The 17,369-nt window shown below is 47.3% G+C and overlaps 1 protein-coding gene across 1 annotated transcript in view; it reads left to right on the top strand.

Moving 5' to 3' along the window:
• The first annotated feature begins 343 nt into the window (after nucleotides 1–343).
• The window catches only part of EPHA10 (EPH receptor A10), a 71,459-nt gene continuing 54,433 nt past the window's right edge, over nucleotides 344–17,369 (top strand). The window contains exons 1-3 of the mRNA XM_026085933.1: nucleotides 344–419; nucleotides 1,794–1,858; nucleotides 3,487–4,156. Coding sequence (XP_025941718.1) covers nucleotides 3,553–4,156 — 604 coding nt within the window. The 5' untranslated portion in view covers nucleotides 344–419; nucleotides 1,794–1,858; nucleotides 3,487–3,552. The remainder of the gene's footprint in view (nucleotides 420–1,793; nucleotides 1,859–3,486; nucleotides 4,157–17,369) is intronic.

Genomic DNA, 17,369 nt, shown 5'->3' on the forward strand with positions numbered 1-17,369 from the left:
GCCGGGGCCGCGACCGGGGCGGGGGGGGCAGCGGGGCAGCGTCGGTACCGGAGCCGAGGCGGGCGCCGAGAGTCCCGGGGCTGTGGGAAGTGTGGGACCCGGGAGCCGGGTGGGCACAGCGGCATCCCCGGTGCCCCCCCCYGCCGCCGCCGGTGCCCCCCATCCCCGGTGCCCGGCCGCGCCGCCCGTCCCCGGGAGGCTGCAGCCCGGCGTCCCCCCAGCGCCGGCTCGGGCGCTGGGCAGCCGCTGCGCTCGGAAGCGGGTGTCGAAAACGACCGTTTCTGTTTTTAGCGGTAACTGTCTCTTCCGACAAAAGGCTCGCGCGTAGCGCTCGGACCGGGAAAGCAAGCTTTGTCGTAGCGGTGGAAGCGCAGGTGGCTCCGGTGTCGCTTTTCGGGCTGGATTAACTTCTGAGCTGGGTTAGTTTTGCTGCGAATCCTCACATGGGATCGCGGGCRCGTTTGCCTCTCTCGCAGGTGCAGGTCCGCTGCTGCTCGCGGGCCGGTGGCACGGGGACGCCGTGGTCAGGCGCCGCGGGGACGTCGCCCCCGGGGCGCGGACGAGGCCCGCGAGGCCTCGGAGGGAGGCAGGCGTCGCGGCCTGCTGGGCGCTAACGTGCCAAAAGTTCCTGTTTCTTTGGTCCGCGTGAGCCTCGGCGGCACGAGGAGAAGCGAGTTGCTGCGCTGTTAGAAAACCGCGGARTGTTTCCAAGGCAGCGTTACTGCTGGCCGGGCTGGGCCCAGGCGTCGCAGCCTGGCCGCAGGGAGCGGGACAGCGCTGCTCCATGGGCACCGGCGCCAGCCCCGATCCGCCGCTGCCCCGGGGAGCCGCGTTAAAGCTGGTCGCAGTGCGATGTTCGGCACCAAGGCGCTCGTCACGACAGCGCCTCTGCAAATCCCTTCAGACGAGGTGGTGTCGTTCTGCCTGATTTATAACAATTTGTTGGATGTTTTCTTTTTTGTTTGCAACAGGGGAAAATATTAAAAATCCCAAATATCTGTGCATGTGTAGAGGATGTGACAGAAAGAACTGTTGTTCTTTACCACTAACAATAAGTGCTCTGGACTGCTCATTTGTTTGTAAAACAAATGGCAAAGGACTTGCCGTCAGCTCACTGACGTTATCTGGTGTATCAAATCTGAGACAAGGCACAACTTGCCGGTTAGTGAGTGCTTCATTTTACTAGCTGTAAAGAGATTATGAACCTGAGAATTCAAGAAAAACACACCTTCCTACTGAACAGAGAATTAGCTGTCCGGTAGAAAAATACTTATTTATAAGCTAGGACATAGAGTATTTCAAGGAAATTCTTGTCTTAAAAATTGGAACTGAAAGGTATAGGAGATATGCACGTTACAGGCACGGTAGGGTTGCAGTTTTCACTTGTGGTGTTGGAGGGGTTGTCTGGCACAGCCCTTGGGGCAGCTCCCTCCTGCCTGTCCCGGGAAGCCACCCTCGTTAGGTTAGGCCGATAATTGTGTAGCTGCTACGTCTGCTCAGAATTTGCAGAACAGAACCGTCTGGYGTGACTCCTGTTAAATGTTTTTCAAGCTTGAATGTTAACTCTAACAAAGTGATTATGGGTGAAGCTGTGGAGGGTGTCAGCTGGCTCATGCTGGGTTGCGACTTCTCGTTCAGAGGGTGCCAGTAAGGGTTGCCCTGTGGGGCACACAGCTTCTTAACTGATAGGCCGGGGGGTTGTCTCAAGGTGAATATTTGCTGTGGATGCCACAGGTCTTGAGATGGACCCCAGGTCAATTAATTTGCTTTCTAATGTGTTGTCTTCCCTGCAGTTGTCTTGCTGGATTCAAAGGAATCACAAGCAGAGCTGGGCTGGACCTCGCATCCATCAAATGGGGTAAGAGCAAACACAGGACTATCCTTTCCTGTACTGGATCTCCAATCTGTCCCTTGCCCTTTGTCACCACAGCTTGTGGTGGAACAGACAAAAAACACTGTGAACCACGCGGTGCCCCCAGGCTGTCTGCACGTGCAGGAAGGTCTTCAGGAGGGCCATAGCTGCGGAGGTGTGTGGTGGGGTCGAGGCACTTGGGACCTTTGGAGAGTGTCCGGTGTGCTGGATTTTGGGAGAGCTGCAGTCTCATCTGCGTTGCTAGTCTAAAGAGCGTCTGCCTTTCACTGCTCAGCAGTATTAAAAAGTTGCGCAAATGAAAATCCTGCTTGCACTGAAATGGTGGAGGGGGCTGGGAAGCCACGGTGCATCTCCTTGATTCAGATGTGGGCTGACAGCCCGACACAACAGTGCTGCCGTGACACAAGCAGTTGTGTTAATCAGAGCCAGGCACCCAGGGGAGCAGAGTGAGGAGGTGAAGTATTGATTGTTAGCAATACAACAAATGTGGAACACCTCCTCAAAATGAATTTTGCTCATGATAAGCAAATAAACACCAGTCAATTAAGGCTTTATTTTGTAGTTTGCATACCAGCTTTATCTCTTTGGGGATTTACTGGGCTCTCTGAAGAGCCCTATGACTAGGATGGGATTATCAGGAGCTTGGAAGAAGAGTATCCTCACTCTACCTCACATAGGATTGTTTGATCTGGTCCTTGCATTGCCATGATCAGTCTCTATATATTCTTTTTTTTTTTTTTTTTTCCAAAAGAGTAATTTGGAAAAATCAGAGCTGTATTCTTTGCTGCTTTGGGTTTATTTTCCAGAAAGGAAACAAAGCATTTAGAGGGAAGGAAAGTGATATATCCTGGAGTCATCCTCATTTCCCAGCTGTTAGCCTGCAGGACAAACACTGTTTTGGGTGTGTTTGGCAATCTTGCATAAATTTACCCCTGAAAGAATTGCTTTGGGAAATTTCCAGGTCATCCTTAAGGCTGTGAGGCTTGAATCATCACTTCACTAATCAGCATCTCTTCTGGTAATTTGGGGGAAACACCACTCCACTTACAGTCAGAGTATTTGTCCTGTTCCAGCCAAAACTTCTGATAGAGAAGCTGCTGCTGCTGTTCACTAAGATATTTGTCCTTGTTGATGGTGTGCCTGGCCTCGTATGTGCTCAGCCATCTTTTGCTTCTCTGAGTGGCCCAGATCCATCTGGCAGTATGAGCTCCACTGTGTCATAGCGCTGTGCAAGTGCTCCTTCCCTGGGAATGAAGATCCGTGGCACGTGTGGGGTATAATGGACTGGTTCGTCAGTAGACGATGGCTCTGGCTTAGTATTAGACCTTGTTTTGGAAGGTCTGATGTCATCTCCTTCTTTCTGGTTGTATCTTCCTGTATTCACCTCTGCAAAGAGCTTAGCTGTTAGATGGTACTGCAGCACAGCTGTGTTATTACAATCTGTGGTTTTGGTGGATTAAGGACTTCTAGTGTCTATGATATAATGGCCTGTAGGTGGAGAGGCTTTTAGTGGTGGTATTTATATCTGAGTACTATGAGTTCCTGCTTGGAAGGCTGGTTCTTGCTAAATGGCAGTTCTTGAGATGTTACAGTTCTTTGTGTTCTTTTCACAGTGGGAAGAAATCAGTGGAGTGGATGAGAATTACAAGCCGATACGTACGTACCAAGTCTGCAATGTCATGGAGTCAAACCAGAACAACTGGCTGCAGACAGGCTGGATTGCCAGGCGTGATGGCCAAAGAATCTTTATTGAGCTGAAATTCACCCTGAGGGACTGCAATAGCATCCCTGGTGTGATGGGCACCTGCAAGGAGACTTTCAATCTGTACTATGTTGAGTCTGACTCTGACCTGGGCCATAGCGTCCATGAAAGTAAGCACACAAAAATTGACACCATTGCTGCTGATGAGAGCTTCACACAGGGGGACTTGGGCGAACGTAAGATGAAGCTGAACACAGAGCTAAGGGAGATTGGACACCTGAGCAAGAAAGGCTTCCACCTGGGCTTCCAGGATGTGGGTGCCTGTGTGGCTCTGGTTTCCGTGCGGGTCTATTACAAGATGTGCCTCGCCACAGTGCAGAACCTGGCAGTGTTTCCAGACACCGTGGCAGAAACGGCCTTTGCGACTTTGGTGGAAGTTAAGGGCACTTGTGTCAATCACTCTGAAGTGGACTTGGATAATCCTCCTCGGATGCACTGCAGTGCGGAGGGAGAGTGGCTGGTCCCTATAGGGAAATGCGCGTGCAGTCCTGGCTTTGAAGAGAAGGATGGGACATGCGAAGGTAAAAATGGCCATTAATGTGCTGTTGCAATTTTTGTCTGTATTATTTTTTGTTACTACTAGACTGCTTCTGCCTCCCTGCTGCTGGTTCAGACAAGTGGAATTGCCTTTCGTCAGCCATATGATTCTGTTAGTTGCAATTTCCTCGGCTAACAGCCAAAACTTAATTTGAAGGGTGGCAATTGGGTAAATGGGCTGCATTACCAGTTTCATCACTCTGTAGCGCATTGTTGACTAGGAGACATGCCAAAGCTCAGAACGCCATCAGGCATTTCCCACAGCTTTATCTATAACTATAAAATTACTCTAGAACATTAATATCCCCATTGTCATGCTTTAGACACAACTTAATAATTCAGTGACTTTACAGCTTGCAAGGTTACATTTAATGACAGCTGTAAAAATGGATGTAACCTCTATCTTAACTGGTATCACTTTAATGAATCTGGTTCTGTGACCATTTCAGTGTTGCTTTCGAATGAAGGCATGAGCCAAGTGTGATAGCAGTGAGAGTGCAGGAGACGGGGCTAGCTCGCTCCTTACAATCAGCGTTTGTAAGCCTTTGAAATAAGAGAGTACGTGCTGGGTTAATGCCACCTCCCCAGGCACCCTCTCCCGTTCAGATTTTGGTCAATATCTAATCCCAGCTCAGCATGATCTTAAATGCCTCTGTGTGGGGTTAGATGTCAGAACGACCTAGCAGCTTTTCTCCGAGCGAGCAGCGACTGCTCTCCACGCAGTACTGAAGAAAGCTTGTGTACCTATCTGTGTCTCTGTACCCCAGGAACAGTCGTTACTTCCTACCATGAGTGCCAAATGACTTTTTTTTTTTTTTCTTGGAAAGATATAATTAGTTGTTAATTATTTAACCATGGTGAAACACACTTGGCAGCTGTTGCATTACTGACTTAGCAGTGTGTGTGGAGGAAGGTGTCTGTGTTACTGCCCCGGTAGGAAAGCTGCTCTAGGGCGAGGAGACTTCAGATCACCGGCTGCAATGTGTTTGAGGAAAAGATGGTTTTTTGTTGCTGTTTTTTTTCCTTTGTGAAATAAGTCATGTCTGAAAACACTTCTTGGTACCTGTGGTCCAAATAATATCTTGGACTTTTACAAATAGGCTAGCGTGACTGCAGCAGCTTTAACTGTACTGTTGTAAATATTTTGTGGGGGGGAAAAGCATCCTTTTTATATCTTGGCTAGAGAGGGCCTAGGAGATCAGTAAAACTGGTCTTTTATTTGTGGGGTTGGTCTGTGTTCGCTCACTATGCTGGGTATTTGCAATGTGGAGACTGAAGCTGGCGAGATGGCTGTCGCTTCAGGCAGCAGCCAGTCGGTAGGTATAACCCAAATGCACTCCCCTCARACCACAACTGTGCTCTGGAAGGCCACGCAGGCTGGCAGAAGTTTGGCTTGTTAGAAAATCTATTGAGAGGAAATTAGCTAAATAAGTCCCAACCAGCTACGGTTCCTTTAAGATGCATTTGCACATTACAGCAGTGAGCTTTTCCTGAGGAAGCAGGTCTGTTTTTAAGGAACTACTTGAGGCTTTACACATTTAAATTGTACCAACTGTCCCACCTTCCTCTAGAAATCTGGAAAACCTTTAACAGTGCTGTGGGTAGAGGTTGTTCACTTAGTGCCCTCTTAAGAAGACCTTATTAAAACTATCGGATTGCAATCTCGGTATTGTTCATTGCTTCAGTGGTTGCATGGCAGCTCGCCATGCTTTCCCCATCTGTTTGGAGTGGGAATTTACATAGTGAGTCCCAGAAGGCTTTTGCTAATGTTTCAGGTTTCTCTGTGTTGAATTTAAATAATTCATATTCTCTAAGGAAAAATATTTGAAGTAATTTAATGGACATAATTAAGTTTTTTTTCCCACTCTTACAGAAAGCAGGTCATTAGTCACTCTCTGTGGAGCAGTGTCTGATGTCTGGTCAAATATCAGAAAATAGTTTTTAAGAGTTGAAAAAAAAAATTTTTTTTTTAAAGCCTCACATTAGCATAGCACTAAGTGAATAACTTTAAAAGATTTCTGATGAAAGCATGCAAGGCTGCAAAAAGTTTTCAACAAGGACAAAAGCCCTTGATCTGGAGGCAAATATATACGGTAGGTTTTTGAGGATGGCACAGTAAATCTGACTCTAGTGCTGTGGTCCTGTGGTCCTGTGACTGGTGCTTGGAAAAGCTCAGCTGAGTGTGAAAGTCTGCTCGATCCTCGTTGTCTCTCAAGCTTTGTGATCGCAGCCCCTGATGGCGAGTCTTGTTGCCGTTAGAGAGCGAGAGATGCTGGCACCTGCGAGAGCAATAGCTGTGCTGCTGCTGCAACCCACGGCTTCGCCCCGAGCGGCTGGCGGGTCTCTGCCTTGGCGGCCGAGCCGCTGCAGCCCGCTCCGCTGCTCCGAGAGCCCGGGTGGAGGGTCGGCCCGTGCAGCGCTGCCGCTCTGCCAGAGCCTCGCCGGCTCCTCCCGGCAGCCAGCCTCCGCGAGCCTTCCCAGGCTGTGCTGCTCCTGTCTCCCGACTCCCTCCCCGGCCTTGGCTGAGACCGCGGAGGATGGATTGCTCTGGAGCCGTGTTTGTCTCCGGATGTCACCGCCTGTCGTGGTGCTGTCTGATCGCAGCGTGCCTCTGAGCAGGGCCTGCCTTTGAGATGGTGACAGCTGTATAACCCAAATCTTAATGGGTTTCTTTCCACTCTCTGCCAGATGACCCTTTTTACTGGCAGCTAGAGGCACCTGTTTACTCCTGCCTTCCTTGCAGGTTGTGTCCAAGGACGACTTTCGGTGAGAGCGGGATAAGCCCGGGGAGCAAACCATTTATCAGGCACCTTGGGGCATCTGAGTGTTCTCCAGGTTGTAGCTCGGGCTCTGCTTCATAGCTCCTTGCCCCCTTCTTATCCTCTGAGCTTCTCCTTGACACCTTTTTGGCTGCACTTGCAGCATGGGACGTGCTGATGTCTGAAATAAATAGCAGGTTTGCCCTGCCAACTGCCTGGGTGGGTTGCTGTGTGTTGAGGGAGCTCTCTGAGTTTGGCCATGTGTTGAGACAGGGGAAGTGCTGGGCTGGGAGTTCAGTGTGGCCAGGAGATTACCTGCCCCTTRGCCCCAGGAATCAGAAGATGCTACCACACAGATAAGGACCAGCCTGCTGTGGGCTCAGAGGCAGGGGTTATTGCAACGAGGTGTTGGTTGAGGTTCCCCTAAGTGTATGTTGCCTGTGGAACATGGAACGTCTTCAGTACAAGTACCCATTGGCATTCATCCTCCTATGGAGCCTGGAACTTCTGGAGTGGCCTCCAGAGATAAAGCGTAGCTTTCTCATGTGTTCCTTCCAGATGTGGAAGGCTGCTAAGCTGCTGACATCTTCYGCCAAATCAGTGTTTTGGTTGGAAAGATATCCTGCTGCATTCTCAAGGCCTCAGTAAGAATGAAGAAATGATGATCTTGTTGATTTTGGCTTTGTAACTTTACGTGATTGGCTGGTGCTTAGAGCTAAGTGCATGGTGCAGTTTATTAGCCCTAAATCAAAGGGAAATCAAATAGCAGAAACGAATAAGAAAAGTTTTACCAGGTCATTTCATGGCCAGAGACCATTGTTTGTGGTTCTGCTCTAAAACCACTAAGCTGGCATGCTGATGCCCCCCTCTGCAAGGATAAGCTACTGCCCGTTGCTGAAGGTCATGTTAACCAGATAAAGAGAGCATTTGAGGCCTTTGGCCAATTTGAATCCATGCCTAACTGATCAAAACTGTGTTGTTGTTGGATGCTCTTATAAATAAGCACTGCTGCTGGAGTCCTTGGCATAATGAAGGAGATGGGGAGATTAGCAGGCAGGGTTGTGCTTGATTTTGAGCTATTGTGGAGGAAGCAAAACTTAATCACATAGTGGAAGATATGCAAGTCTTCTCTGTTTAAAAAAAAAAAAAAGGCAAAAAAAGCGCAAAAAACCCAGAAAAAATAGCATTATTTCTTCCTGAACTTGTGAATCTGGGTTTGAATTAAATCACAAAGCTGGCTTCCTTGCAATAGTGATTTAAACATTGAGATCATCCTGCTACTGCGAGAACATTTGTGTCCTCACACTGAAATTAGGAGAGATGTAAAAAAGACTAATAGGATTTACGGCATTGCTAATTACTGCTCCAGTAAAGCCAAGCCTTTTTACTGTCCATCTTTCTATACAGCATTATTTCTCTGAAGAAATCCCAGAGTACCTGACAGGCGTTCATGGGTTTGCACGTTTCTGATGAATCATTTCACCAGTCACTGAAATGCAGCCATCTCCAGGGTGGAACTGAACAGCTTTAGCATCTGTTTAACATCTTCTCTCAAATAAGAGGAGAGGTTCTGTCACTGTAAATACGTTTATACTGCTTTTCTTGTCTAATGTATATCTATAGCCAGATGCTGGTTTGTGCTTACTGTGGTCTTAAAACCTATTTCAGCAGATGCATAGTGGGCAAGTGAAAGGTCCTATTGCACTGTGGACGATCATCTGTCCGTCCCTATTTTATTTTTAGTAGGCTTCTCAGCATTGATGTCCTTTTACCCTTAATTTTACAAGATGTGAGCTGTGGCCCCGTCATGCCATTTACTTTGCAGTGTATTGCAATAGCTTCTGTGTAAATGAAACACTAATGTGGAGGATCTGCCTGACATTTGCTGTGAAGTTGTCTCTTTCTGCTTCGTCTTCTCCATCCAATCCCTTGTAATATCTGCAAGGAGAATTTCAACAAAGCCCAAGGTTAATATTTACCAGCCAGATCTCTTGCAAATAAGACAACTTCAACCAGACGTTGAATTAATATGATGGAGACCATTTCCAAAAATAGCTGTCAGCCACTTTTGTTTGACAGAAACGTAAATTTGTGCTGTAGCTAAGTTTYCTTTTCAATTTATTTCCCTGTAGTTTTGACAGCAGTGGTGGGAGCTGACTCTGTGTTACCATTCTGCCAGGCTGTGCCGGGGCTGGAGCGATACCCCCTGCACCGCTCTCSCTGGGCTGGGGTCAGCGGCTGCTTGGCAGCACTTCTTCCAGCAGACTGTGATCTAATTAGTGGGCTGTATCCCTTGCCTACACAGGGATATTGCCGAAACCAATTTTAGGAAGGAAATACAGTTTCTAGTGCTTTGTCAGGATTTTTAAAATTTGCTTTAAAGTGGATTTAGTGTTGGCAGAGAGGGTTAGATCGGACTCCTCGGGTGGCTGGCCGTGCTGAGCAGTCCRGCACGGCGGCGCAGTGCAGCTCACGATGCTTCCCTGCCTCGGCACCGAGCGAGCGGGGTGGGCAAGGGCAGCTCGGACCGCAGGCCTCCATCCCGCTGTGCCGCCGCCGCGGGGTGGGTGGGACTGCCGGCGTCGAGCGGAGCTGCCTGGGAGAGAAGGTGCGGCGTAAGCAGACCAGGTAAAGCAGGCGGTTAGCTTATCCGTTAGCTCCATCCTGCCGCTCACCCCTCCTTGCCCCCTTCACTAGTATTCTTTCCTTTAGCACGTGGAAAACGAAGCCAAGAGTCACCTGGCCGGGGAGAGCCAAGCCTTGCTTCTGCCGTCGCCTGCCGCCCAGCCCGCAGCGCAGCGTTGGCACCTCCTGGCGCGAGGGCCGGAGGTCGCCTAGTTAAGAGATGCTGACAAGCACTCGTGTTAAATCAAATGCTTGAACAAATGTTGCAGGTGACAATAACTAGAATGAGATCCCTGACACGAAGACCAAGGCGAACATGAGAGTGTGCTGCTGTGGCAAAGAGTATCAGTGTTTATTAATGATGTGAAAACCAAATGCACTCTGACATGAGTATGGAAATGGACCTAACATTAACATAACGAGGAAGCAGGTCAGGCTCTAATTGACTCGCTTTGCACTCAGACCATTGAAATGAAGGTGTGTGGTGGTGTGTGTGTGTGTGTGTGTGTGTGTGTGTCTGTATTTTCTCAGTCAAGCCTGACAGCAGAGGTGGTGCAGAATCTTTGCAAGATATTTGCAGATATCCGTAGTGTGAATGTTAGCCCAGACAGCAGGGTTCCCCTCACAGCATGGTGTCTGAAATGCACCAGTGTACTTAAAACTTGCTTTGCGGGACTGAGGGTGGTACTTGGACCTTCCCGAGGATGGGCGTGCTATTCTTCCAGAAGAGATCTGCAGCTTTAAAAATACACTCTTGTCTACCTTGGGCTCAGAGCCACSTGCCAAGGGTTTTGATGGGGAGCTGCTAAACTGTTTAAGCAAGAGAGTCCCCAGTTTCCTTCCTGTATTTGTTTAACTTATTCAGTGAGCTACTGTGCCAGCCTTGCACTTTCTCACTGAACAGGGTCTGTCTTTAGGTGTGATCCTTCAATTGCATGCGAGTGCTCAGGTCCGTCATTGGCTTGCACTGGTTCAATTTTACAGTCCAGATGGCAGTTCAGAGAAATACATGCATTCATTTTTCTTTTCTTGCACTAAGCACTGAGTTTTGCTGCTTTTCAAGGAAGGAGATCCTCACACAAGTCACATCAGCAACTTGCTGTTCGTGGCAGCCTCTAGACATGAAGAGAGCTGCCAGTGTCCACAGTGGCAGTTTGCAAATAGGGATGAAATAAGTTCTCCCCTCTTCTGCATTGCTGAGTGAATTTTTGAGCAGTGTGTCAGATTCAACATGTCGTGGACAGACCACAAGGAAAATTTAGTGCATCTCACTTACTTAGGAAGAAAACTAAAGAAAATAATGGCCCTCACATTTGTTCTTTTCCATCTTTGCTCATAAAGCATGCTGGTCTCCTAGACTCTCCTGGAAAAAAGGACTTCCAGGATAGAGAGGGGAATGGAGTTGCTGTTGCAGATATCTTTTCTCTTCCCACCCCTATTTCTGTATATTTGTGATAAACCAGGAAGAGTTACCAGATTCGGCTGAGCAGACTTGCACATTTCTTCCCACTATGTAGTGTATTCCTGACCAAGCTCTCATGTGTACATTATTCTCTTGCACAAATAATTTCAACTGCTCTGCCTGTTTGCTTACATGGAAAATAGACTTTCTGAGGGCTGGAGGCAAATCTTGTAGGGGAGCATTTCCAGGGAGCTCTAAGGCAAGCTCTGGAGAGGGGTTTAGCATGTGAGGTGGTTACTGGAAGCCTGCAGATGTGGGCTGTGTTTCTATAGGAGTGTCTGCTTGGCCGAGTGGACCTTCTGCAGTCCATACTGCGTTCATCCCTGACAAATTCTGCGTGAAGGGATTTGGGGGCTTTACAAGGCCAAGCAGCTGACACTGCTGCTGTTCTCAAAAACTTACAGATGAGGTGGAAGTCACAGGTCACTAGTCATTATAAGAAGACACTCCTTGCTAATGGTAGCTATCAGTGATACCAAATCTAATGCATGCTCAAAGCTGTGCAGTGGGCAATAAATAGCTTATTTGATCTATTATTGGATTCATCAGTAGCCTGCTGAAAAATGGAGGAAACTGGATTGTAAGTCTCCTCAGCTGATTAGGCTAGGGTGTATTATTAATGGCTGTAATTGCCTGAAGAATCTAACAGCATGCGTAGTATAATTACGTTTTATGACAGCTTATAATTGTTGCTGTTAATGATGAGACAAGATCCATGACAACACAGTCTGGTTCCTGAGGTGGCCCTTCACTACTGTGATTTCAGTAACCCATTTTCAGGTTTCCCCTAATCTTATAATTCCTTACAGAAATGTGCCAGTGCAAAGAGAAACTCAACCAGTCTGTTTCCTTCTATTCTGTCATCTGTTAGGCATGGCTTAGGTCTCGCTCGGATGCTGCTGCCGTCCCCAGGCCTGGGGAAATCCTGCGCCCAGGGCTCTGCGCAGGGACCACAGCTCTCCAACATCCCCCCTTTTGCCAAGGGACAGGACTTTGGTTTGCACGGCCTCTCAGCCGCCTCTTGCTGTCCAGCCTGTTGGAGCTTGCTGCCACATGGGCGTGTTAGGGGGAGACAAAGTGATTAAGTCGAGCGAGGCTCCCTCGTGTTCTCGTGTGTAAAGAAGATCTAAAATGCAATCGCTGGAGAGCAAGGGAAGGGCCTGGTGAGGTTACACAGTGCCTTTCTCTACCCTGATGCAAGATCAGTCCTCCTTGAAATTGCTTCTGACAGGTGTTTGTTTATCCTCTTCTTAAAGCCCTCCAATGATGGAGATTTTACTGCCTTCCCAGGCAGTCTGTTCCAGCATCTTACTTTCCTTCTTGTTTGAAAGGTTCTCCTAATGTCTAACGTAAATCTCCCATGCAGTAATTTAAGCTTATAACTTCCTGTCCTAGCCTCAATGAACAGTGAGAACATTTCTCTCTTAGTAGATTGTGCCTTGCTACAGATGCCTCAGGAAAGTCAATATTACCTTTCCTGTGTTTGGCTTCTTGAATAGTAGGTGAACAAATGGATAAGCAATGCCTTCAAAAAGATCATCCCACCTATTGTGAATAATAGTTTTACTGAGAAAAACACAGCTTTAAATACTTTGAAATAAGAGCAGTTTCTTCATCACTGCCAGGCATTCCTTAGATGTAAACTTGGTCAGCATTTTGAGCAAATTAAAAATGAGCTTTTTCTGTGAAAAAGATTTCAGTCAAAGTCCTTGATCTTTAATTTCCAAAGGGAAGTGCTAAAATAGGGAATGTGTTTGCTTTTTAAAAAAGCAGTCTTTTCATTTGTGTTCCATTGTACCTCCCCTTTTTCYGCTTGCCTTTTGCTACTGAGCGTCGCAAGATGAACGTGGGGAAAGAGATCGTTGTGACGCCTGACCTGCTAGCTTTACAGTTGTCCATTGAGACTTCCAAGAAAGAGTGGATTTAGCACCTAATTTGCTTGCATCAGGAGGCAGCAGTTATGTCTCTTCCCTTCTTTGGGAAATAGAAATTAAATCGTACAGTCCCTGTGTCCGCTGCAGAGAGGCCAATAGAGTTGGAGGTGGAGAGCGGGCTGCGCCGAAGGCAGGAGCTGGGGCGGAGCAGTGGTCAGGCAGCAGGTCCAGCAGCTTCGGCTTTGCGATTCTGAGCACCAGAGCGCAGAAGCTGTGGGTTGGTAATGCAAAGCAGGCAGTCACTCTTCTGGATCAAATAGTTTTGATAAGGTAATTTGTACGGGTAACAGTGCTGGTGGACTTTGTGTGAGAGCGGTACTGCCTGTCCGGGTACTGTAACTTGGTTACGGCTTGCCCTGCCCAGCAGACATAAAGCTGGCGCAAACTTTACACGTCTCTTTTGGCCCACGCCTGCCGGATCACGTTTCACTGCCTGGCGATGCAGTGTGCGGAGAGCCGGTGCTGGTGGCGAGACCGCAGGCTGGACGCGGTCCGGCCCGGCCCTGCCCTGCCCTGCGGGGGGCCGGGCAAGGAGAGCACCTTGCCGAYGGCAGCGGGTACGGCAAAGGGAAACGCTCCCTCCGGGGTCGGGCGAGGGGGCACTCCTGCTCGAAGAGCAGCAGTAAATCACGGCGCTCTCCCCTCCAGGACATTACCTTCCAGGCTCGATCGGTACCCGCCAGAGGCAAGAATGTTTCCTTGTACAGATAATATGGAAACATGAATTTAAAAAGCACAAAGCAATGGCCTGGCCCTGAGAGCCACTGACACCTTCTTTCTCTTGATGACAGTAGACTGTAAGCCAGGCTTGCGTCCTTGTAACTCTCAAGGGCTGTTTGTTGGCCTTGCACATCAGCAGCTCTCTGCTGTTACGAACGTGCAGTCAGTGACGCTGCTCCTGTGGCTGGAGGCTCAGAGGTGCCTGCAAGTACAGCCTCTAGGTGCAGGCRAAGGTCCTGCTCGCTGGAGCTTGGGAGGAGCCTTCGGGATGGCAGTGCAATGCATCAAGCTGGCTTGGAGTCCTTCACATTATTGTAGGAGTAGGTCACTTGAATTTGCCTGGTAACAGAGAAAAATAAAGGAAAGCGTTTGAAGACAATTTGAGCTGGAGACTTTCTGAGCAGGTTATCTCCTTCTGGAAGCTGTTCTTGGAAATTGAGAGCTCCTCTAATGGATGCTAGCTGAAAGTACTGTGGGCATTAAAATGGCAAATAGCAGCAAAAAAACCCTTCTAATGGCAGAAACAGAAGCAGCACGTATATAGACTGCTGGTATAAAGTGGAGGCTAGATTGGGTTACACCTTAACCCAGCATGCCTTGGCCCACAGCTGTAAAGGGAAATGTGTCTTGGGGAACAGGAAGGGCACAGGTCATCTTTCTTGGCTGTCTGGTCTTGGGAAAAGCTAGAGAGCCAGAGATTTCAGCTGAAGGGGACTTYGGCGCCTCTTCCTCTTCCCTTGTTGTCKTCTTCCCCAGAGTATTGCCACTGCTGTGGTGTTTACTGCCTTTACCTGGAAATTGCACCATCAGTGCACCAGTCTTTCTTGCTTGAATGTGTGTGCTTGCTGCATCCTGAGACAGGGTACAGGACTCCCAGGTCCCAGGGAAGTGAGTCGTTCAGGGCATATGATTGATAAGACCCTATTATCACATCTTCTTATATGCTTCCTAATGTAAAAAGGCATCCAGACCTTGATACAGCATAGCGCTTGACATGTCTCTTTTCCAGCTCATGCATATGTGCTTTGCATGGCCAGGGCTTGCTCTTTTTGAGCAAAAGCTCGGGATGTGAGTGGGAAGTGGTATTTGCAAGATGCTTTCCTGAGTGTTGCGTGTGTTCCATCAAGGCATCATGCCACTACAGTATCTGGAGATGGAATATAAATATTCCAATTGAAAATTAGAGAAATTTAGACTAAAAAAAATGATATTTTGTCATTTAGTGCAAAGATACCTCCTGAAGCCTCAGTTCTGCTTTTCCATTTAAATACAAAAAAGAGGGATCCAAATGTACAGTGCTTGGGGCTTTTGATTTGTTTCATCTTTTATACATTAGCTTACAAACCTGTATGTGCTTCTGGAGTTTATTTTATCTTCTGACTGATGCTGGAGTATTATGCATAATAAATTTATTTTTTCTCCTGGGATCCTGCGAGTTGCACGAAACACTAGGTTTTGCTTTCATCCCTGATGCAGTCACTGGCATCCTGTGCTGATACGCATGGCCCTCATGGGGACGGTGCTGATGCACAGATTTGGTAGCGCTCATCGGGCTGGAGCCAGGCGCACCGTGCCTGTGGTTGSGGGCGCACAGTGGTAATGGGATGTGAAACGAGGACCACCCATCAGGTGGAAGGGGTGAGGAAGAGGTTACCATTTTCCGCTTCCCTCAGTAAATCTATGGCTGCTGCTGAAGGAATAACTGGTGAGGAAACTTATACTTCAGCTTCCTTTCTGAATTGTTTTGGCTTTTTTTAGATGCACAGGCCATGTCACTTTTCTCCTTCTGGGTCTTGTCTTTCAGCAGAATATACTTGCAGCATCTTTGTGACCTGAGCAAAGCAATGATTTACAAGACCTGGAGAGCTTTGTACTGAATGAATTTTGAATATCCCCCTCCATCCTCCCATTAGCAGCCTCCATGGAACCCATAATGCCTTATGGTAGCTGCCCCTTTCCATCAATTGCACATACAAAATACCTGTATAAAATATGCTTTCTCTTCAGTCCCTTTTTTTTTTTGGAGTAATGATCAAGCTTGGGGATATTTATTATTCTGGATTGTATATTATATTGCTGTATCACAGTGTGTCTGAAATAATTATGGCTATGGAAATTGTGGCAGAGTCGGACACAAATTACCCTGTGACACTTAATTTTAGAACAAACTACTCAGAAAATTACAAGCATCACAATTCGTTTGCAAAATTCTTGTCAAGCTTAAGGTTATAGATACCTGGCTTCTAGATGGCCATACTGGTTATTCTGCTGAAATACAGGAGAAGGGATAAATATCTTGCCCACAGCCAAGGGATCTTTGCATGGGATAATGCACTTGGCAGGAGTAGAGTGTACTGGAGATACAAGTCAGTCAGTCCTTTGCATAGGAATAATCTGGTAGATGCATTAGGGAACTGAAAAAGACARCAGTAAATTGCAGTTGGCTCAGTGGATGTATCTGCTTTCGTCTGTCCTTGAGGAAAATTCCTGCATAAATAATAATGGGCTTCTTTTCAGTAATGCTGTTGCACTGAATTTGAGCAAATGTGTTCCTCTAGATGTTTGAAGACTACCTTACTAAATATGCTTGGGTATTTAATTTTCTTCTAGGCTAAATCATTCAATTTAATTTCCACTATTAAGAGGTCGTTGTTGGAGATGCACAAAGATCTAGCCTCTGGACATAGGTTTTCATTTCAGTGCTCTTCAAATTATATAACAAGGGCAAAAATTATAGAGTAGCATTATCCTAAAGGTTTCGGAGATGCTGGGAACATCTTGGACTACAGACTGTTGAAAAGTATTATTGAAAACCAGTTATTAAAAGAAAAAACCTTATTGTAGAAGAAAAACTAATTTTGAATTCTCTCCAGAGTGGCACAGCCTGAAATATCCATTTTGGCAGTTAAGGTACTGAGATAAGGGGAGCTGGAGATCCAGCGCTCATATTGATCTCTCTCTTACGTGACTTTGTCGCTCTTGCACAGGCACAGAGATTGGACAAGATTTCTGTCTCTTCCTCACAGTGGGGCTCTAACAGTATTGTTCACTGCCTGCAAAATATTGATTACAGTTTTTGCAATAAGACAAGGCAAGATTGCAAACCCAGCATGTAAGGGGAAAACAGGAGAGCCTCTATTACCCAAGGACATTTGTTGACAAGCTCTTTCACCAGCTCAGGATAGATACCATTGAAACTTTGTTCTATCAATATGTTTTTTACAAGGTGCCCTGTCACTTTTTGGGCAACTTGTCCTTGTCTGCATGCACTTCTCGACAGCTCTCCTCCCAGGGTCCTAGCACTGATGCTGATCTTTCTGTTCAGAAAAGCAAGCAATTGCAGAGCATCAGGGAATGATGCTTACTGCAGTGATGGGCTATGTCTGAGGTAGGAGAGGCTCTGAAGTCTGTAACTGGTATTTAATTTAACTATAAGCTAAATGGAAAAAGTGAGTTTGTTGTTTCAAGCCTGCTGCTTGATAATTGCATTAGCTGCACCTTCATCCTTGTATTTTGTGAAACGGTGAATAAAGGCTCTCTCTTCTCCACACTGTTAGTCATTTTATGGAGTTCATCAATCCTTGGTCCAAACTGAGCAGCCCTAGTCTTCCAGGACCCACTTTGCATCTTCTGACAAAACACCTGTGTTATGCCCAGGGTTGAGTAGATCTTTTGCTGCTGTTTTGTACTGGGAGAT

Source organism: Apteryx rowi, unplaced genomic scaffold (assembly GCF_003343035.1).
Source record: "Apteryx rowi isolate R43461 unplaced genomic scaffold, aptRow1 scaffold_68, whole genome shotgun sequence".
In the NCBI taxonomy this organism is placed as follows: Eukaryota; Metazoa; Chordata; class Aves; order Apterygiformes; family Apterygidae; genus Apteryx; species Apteryx rowi.